Below are 6,128 nucleotides of genomic sequence, written 5' to 3'. Positions count from 1 at the left end.
GCCAACAAGGGCTTGTGGTACATGGCCCTGCAGATTTGGCCAGGCAATACAAAAATAGGAGAACATTCAGATGACGAAGAAAATAACGTTGTTACGTAAAGTGCGCGCGACATTACATTTGGCTGCGAAACTTTATTACAACAGTACATAGAGTTCAAGCTTAGCCATAACAAAAACCTCAAAAACGATCAGACAGACACATAAACTGCAACATTAAAATCTTTGAAACAATTGCCACATTAATGTTACATAATTAAGGTAAGAAGGCAAAGCTAGTGTGGATATGGAACAGGTTTAACCTAAAGAGTACGGATAATCTTTTTGAGTAATCTTTTCGAAGTTGCTGAGAAAATATCCTCCGGTAAATTGCTAAATAGGTTAGGAACGTACACACAACGTCGTGCCTCACCGCATCTCGTTGAGGAACGAGGCACAGTAAAACGCAAACCCGAACGGAGCATGCGTGCAGGTTTATGCTCAGCTTTGAAATCAGAGTCCCAAAAATGACGTAACACCACTGTTAACAAAGGAAAGCTTACGGCGGTAAATATATTTTCCGATGAAAGGAGGGGTGAGTTATACGCTACACTTTCGAGCATGGTTTTTTAAAAGAGCGTCAACCCGGCTCTTCCAGAGCGCGGAACAGAAGGCGAAAATTGCGATGCCGTACCTTAATATTCCATACGCAAGAGCATGCACAATTTTTTTGACCGAAAAAGGAACTATACTTTTATAGTGATAAAGTACCCAAGCAACACTTCGGAGTTTACTACATACAGTCGAGTGCAAAATTTTAGAGACGACAGGAGCGGTGACTAAACGACTAAACTAGTTACTGTAAATGCTCCGTAGGGAGCACATACAGTAACTCTAGACTAAACTGCATCGCTGCGCCTTCTGACGGCTGCGCGCCCAAGTTCGAGAGCGCGTACTGCGCACGCGCGTCCTTTTATTGCGATAGCAATTATATGGACACTTCAACCGGATTTCTGCTGTCGCCGTCGCCGTGAGGTTCCGTATAAAGTCCAAAGGCGATAAAATCGTCGCCGCGCGTCGGATGCGCGAGCGAAAGCGCGCGGGGGACCCGCGCTATCACGGAGAGCGAACGCACGGCGGAAAGCAAACGCGGCCGTCGCGCGAAAGGCCGGGGGGGGGGGTATGGGAGGGAGGGTGGGAGGCGGGGCGACGCTGTGCTGCTGCACCAAAGGCGTATCTTCCAACCGGAGGCAAGGGGAACTTGCCACTCAATCTCCCACGCGAAAGCAAGAAAGCGGGAAGGCAGCGCGGGAGGGAGGGGGGGGGCGCAGCTTTTACTCTGCCAACAACTGCGATCGTACTTTGCCCGGCTGTGGCGGTCACCCGCACCGTCTCTTATCTCCACACGGCTCTGACCTTTGTATATGCGCTGTGCATTCGCCGCTCAGTTTCCGTTGAAGCGATAGACCGCACGAACCTTCGCCCGCTGCGGCGGCTGCGCTTGCTGCCAGCGTTTTGACCGTCGTTGTCTGCGGTCATTCAGTGTGATCTATTCATGTTTGCTTGTGCGCACTGACACCACGCTTGTTAATTCAGTTAGTAAGCGAATTTGTCCAAGTTTGTGCAGCCGATATTAAAAAAAAACACCGCATATCCACGGTGTGAATGATGATGAGTGGGCGAAGCTTGCTCCGGAGGGAATCATCGGTAAACCGTGAATCTTACGTGTAATTTGCCCAGTCTCGCCGCACTAAATCGAACGATTGACTTCCACCAATGACACGCGCCATATGTGACGTCATTCCTATTTTATAACAGCGCCCTTCATTATAATTGCACCATCTCCCGCTTAAGGGGATGCTAGCACAAACGCATTAGAAACGTGCAGTACTCTCTAGTAAGGGGGAGAGGCCACAGCGTCTTACGCAGCCGTTTACACATGCCGGAACGTGCACCGCGTTTGCCGACGCCATCAGCATTTATGAATACGGGGGTAAGGCGGAGAGGCCACAGCGTCTTACACCAGCTTCTTACACGGGCCGTAACGCGCTAGCACAAACGCGTTAGAAACGCGCAGTCTTTCGTTAATGTTGGGTATTTATTGTCATCGTGGTGCGTGTGTGCATGTGCGCTTCGTGGCGTAGTGGTTAGCGCCGCGCGTTCGGAAGCGAGGGGTCCCTGGTTCGATTCCGCGCTACGGACACAACTTTCGGAATTTTTTTGTCATAAAAGTAGACGTGGCTACCTACTACTACTACGACGACTACTACTACTACTACTACATACTACAGAGGAGGGACAGACCCACACCCTAAGGAGCTTCGCCCCTAAAACTACGATCCCTACTCCGAATAGCTCAATTGATGCTTCGCCTTTCGGGCAAAACTGCGACATTTTTTATATTTGCCGGCCTGCTTGTTTGGTCGTTTCAACCGCGCGCGCACCGGAACGCGGGAGAGAGCGCAAGGTGCCACTTCTGCTTCTTCTTTGAGGCCTAGAAGTGTGTCCACTTTTTGAGTCAAGAACGGTAAGCAGAGAAGACTGTCTTTTATGTCCTTGAGCTCAACCGCCAGTGACACGTTCGGGATCGCGTTTTCCGCTACATGAGTAGTATCAGACTGAGTAGTAGAACCAGCACGGCTTTTCGTAGTTCTACCGGTTTTCCAAATCCAAGCTTCTATTTTAGACAGCCCCATTGTGGTGAACGTATTTTAGGCAATACCCGAGCAAGATTGGCCTATGGGATAGGAATGGCTACAGCTTCATTACGTCATTAACTTTCCGTCAGTGGGCAGCTGTTTGTGATACACAATGCAATTTGCATCATCACCAGATTTGTGACTTCACCAATAAAGCAACGAAATTGAAGTCTTGTAATAATAATAATAATAATAATAATAATAATAATAATAATAATAATAATAATAATAACAACAACAACAACAACAACAACAACAACAACAACAACAACAACAACAACAATAACAATAACAACAACAATAATAATAATAATAATAATAATAATAATAATAATAATAATAATAATAATAATAATAATAATAATAAAACTTTATTCGTACTGAGGCATACAGGGTCGCAGAAGGCAGAACTTCTGCCCATACCGGAGTGGTTTGCGTGTCCAACCTGAGACCCGTGGGGGGAGCGACGATAGTGAATATTCGCTGCAAGAACGGCACCGAAGTGCTGGCGTGACCATGTGTCACATGCAGAGGAATGTGAGCTAATCTCCAAGCTAATCTTCTCTTAGACGTCAATTAGCTGCTTCTGCGTTTCATGGGATTATACGTGTGTCAAATGAAGTAAAAACATTAATCTTCCTTGTTTTACTCAAATGGTATTCGGTATTCGATTCGATATTCGAATATTCGTATTTGATTCGGCAGCCATAATTCCAACGCCCTTAGTAAATACATATCATTAACGCGGCGCACAGTTTATTAGTTTCTCGAGAGTGGCACGGTGCCATTGATGTCGGGCGTGTCGACGAACTGCACGTAGCAGTGTGCAGATCCGTGCCCGCACGGTGCTTGTTCCAGTTCCACCACGTGTAGCACGTTTTGTTGCCTGAACACTGCTGAGGGCACGTAGAGCGTCTTTTGGGGACCCATGGGCGTCCAGTACCGACCCAAGTTGAAGCCGTTGATGACGACGATGCCCTGCGCATTGAAAACGTACAGAAAGAAAATGAATCCATAAACACCGTCACGCAGCAGCTGATTGCTCATCTAAAACCATGGAACAGTTTTAGGTCGTACGACGCCAGAAAATTGCATATTAGCTATAGTGGTACTTTTTTTTTTTTTTTTTTGCTTTAGAAAGAGACTACAGAGAAACAGAAAATAAGTTCGGACTCTTTAAGTATTATTTCAAACCTCCATTTTCATTAATTTCGTGGCAATATGTTGATTAGTATAAGAGAAAATGAAGGTTGAAATTCAGTTTCTTAACTTCGTGGTAAAAACTCAGCGCTGGTAGGTCAGTGTGATGTCACTGATATTAAAGTTTATTTTTTAATTTTTTTATTTTTGGCCGGCAGCTCCGGTTGAGTAAATGTTGCTGAAACTTGCTAAGTTCTGCGTTTGTTTCTTTTAGAACACAATGTAGTTCCGTATTTGCCGATGAAGATTTAGCTAGCTAGGCCCGAGCAGTCGCCGTCGAAATTCTTGACGTCACGGCGCGAGTTGGCGCGCGGTAACTTGAAGACGTCGTCGCCAGCCATGTTTGGCGCCTTTTCTGGCTCCCTTTCTTACGGTAAGAGTGGCTTTTTCGGTATTGTATATAGAAGGGTATAATTTACTTGTAGAGCACAACTTATTTTTTTTTCTCTTTACTGCCCCCTTTAATAGATAAGTAACAAAAAGCTTGTCAGTTTTGCCCGAACATCGAACAAGATATAATAGCAAGGTTTAGAGTTGCGCTTTAACCCCTCGGCCAGTGTTCTAACTATACTGTATATGCGGCTGCGACGTGTCGGCTTGACGCAGCACACACGGCAACTGCTGCTGCACAGAAGGCGCCCTGCTGGCAGCTATATATATCGGGCGTCTCGCAACGCAGGCGTGATCAGGAGCATGGTCACATGACCTTGCAAGTGTCGCATCTAGATTGCGCACGATATGAGAGCGACGCGTCGGCGTTAGTGAGCGTCCAGTGGACTATTCGATGTTAGCTTTACGCTTGCTGTCCGCTCCGCTAAGACCAGTGCTATACGTAGCTGCTCATGTCAGCAGCGGAAGGCGCAACGCCACCGTGCCGATTGAGCGCAACGCTGACCACTTGGCTTCGCCGTTTTAAGTGCGCAGCACTTTAGGGGCCCCAGCTGTCGGCGTCTAATGTGTCATGTCGTCACACTCAGAAAACACAAGCGCCAAACAGGGCCTAAAACATGCCAATACCAGCGCAAAACCGGGTAAGCTTAACCTAACTAGATTCAGAATAATAGAAAATACAGAAATACTCATGAATAAATCGAATTAATTAACATAAATTCGTTAAAATCGCTTCTAACATCGCACGGCTGATACCGGCGCAGCGCAAGAGAGGGCCCGCGCTCCGGGACGCTCTTTCCCACCATGGACGCCGAGCAGCAAAGCGAGCACGCTTGGAGCGGGCGCTCGCGCGTGAAAGACAGCGCCGATCAAGCAGTGCGCGCCCGAGAAGCTCAAGTTGGGGCCGTATTCTGAAACGTTCGCCTAGGCGAAATCAGCGTGCGCGCTGATTGGCTGGTTGAATAAAATTGAATGACATCGGGCTCAACCACCCAATCAGCTCATCCAATTTTGCTAAAACAGCCAATCAGCGCACGCCTGAAAGCGAAAAAAGAAATTTCGCCTAGGCGAACGTTTCAGAATACGGCCCTTGCTCGCCAGCGCATGCAAGCTAATCCCAACATCGTGAAAAGAATAGCTAAACACAAGATCAACACAGGATAAAACAAGATAAACACGTGGGAAACACCGACGAATCACTGCTCCGCACTTCCCCAGCTTTCACGTTGAGCGGAACTGCATTACCACCGAGTTTAACACTGCATTAGCGCCGTGTTTGTAGTGACTCTAAGCCTAGCCCATAGGAAGCGTACATGCAAATCCTAGCCCTGGGACATTAGCCTAGCCAAACGCACTCCGCGTTTCTGAAGACCTCGATCCGCGCGCGAGCCGCGCATGCGCCGTCGATAGTGGGACAGCACGACTGCGGGAATGCACCTCGAGCGTCCGTGTAATTGCTTCCGCACCTTTTCGCTGTTTACAAACATGCGCCCTGGACGGCTTCGGTTTGGCTCAGTGACGTACTCCGCTAAATATAGCGAGCAAGAAAGGCAATGGCGGTGATATAGATTAGCAGGGCCGCGATTTTGTAGCGATGCCTTCCGCTCGATTATGCCACTTTTATCATCCACCGTTCACGGCCGGCTGATCGCTTTGATAACGCGGGCGAGACATCGCTCTGACCACTGACAAAGTGCGAAAAGGGCGAAAAGGAATATCACCGGAGAAGGAATCGCTACAAAATCGCGACCCAGGAGTGCGCTTTGTGATCCGGCACAGTAGACTGCATGATAAGGTCCGTGACCGGAAGTTTCTTGGGAGCGCACTATCGCTGCTGTTATCGCGCGAGCGAAATCGTCTATA

General features: G+C 47.8%; 1 protein-coding gene across 1 annotated transcript in view; it reads right to left on the bottom strand.

Moving 5' to 3' along the window:
* Positions 1-3,021: 3,021 nt before the first annotated feature.
* The window catches only part of LOC119449424 (beta-galactosidase-like), an 84,030-nt gene continuing 80,923 nt past the window's right edge, over positions 3,022-6,128 (bottom strand). The window contains exon 23 of the mRNA XM_049665194.1: positions 3,022-3,653. Within this exon, the coding sequence (XP_049521151.1) occupies positions 3,435-3,653 (219 nt within the window). The 3' untranslated portion in view covers positions 3,022-3,434. The remainder of the gene's footprint in view (positions 3,654-6,128) is intronic.

The sequence above is a fragment of the Dermacentor silvarum genome, chromosome 4, assembly GCF_013339745.2.
Source record: "Dermacentor silvarum isolate Dsil-2018 chromosome 4, BIME_Dsil_1.4, whole genome shotgun sequence".
NCBI classification, from domain to species: domain Eukaryota; kingdom Metazoa; phylum Arthropoda; class Arachnida; order Ixodida; family Ixodidae; genus Dermacentor; species Dermacentor silvarum.
This window is presented reverse-complemented; position numbering and strand designations above follow the sequence as displayed.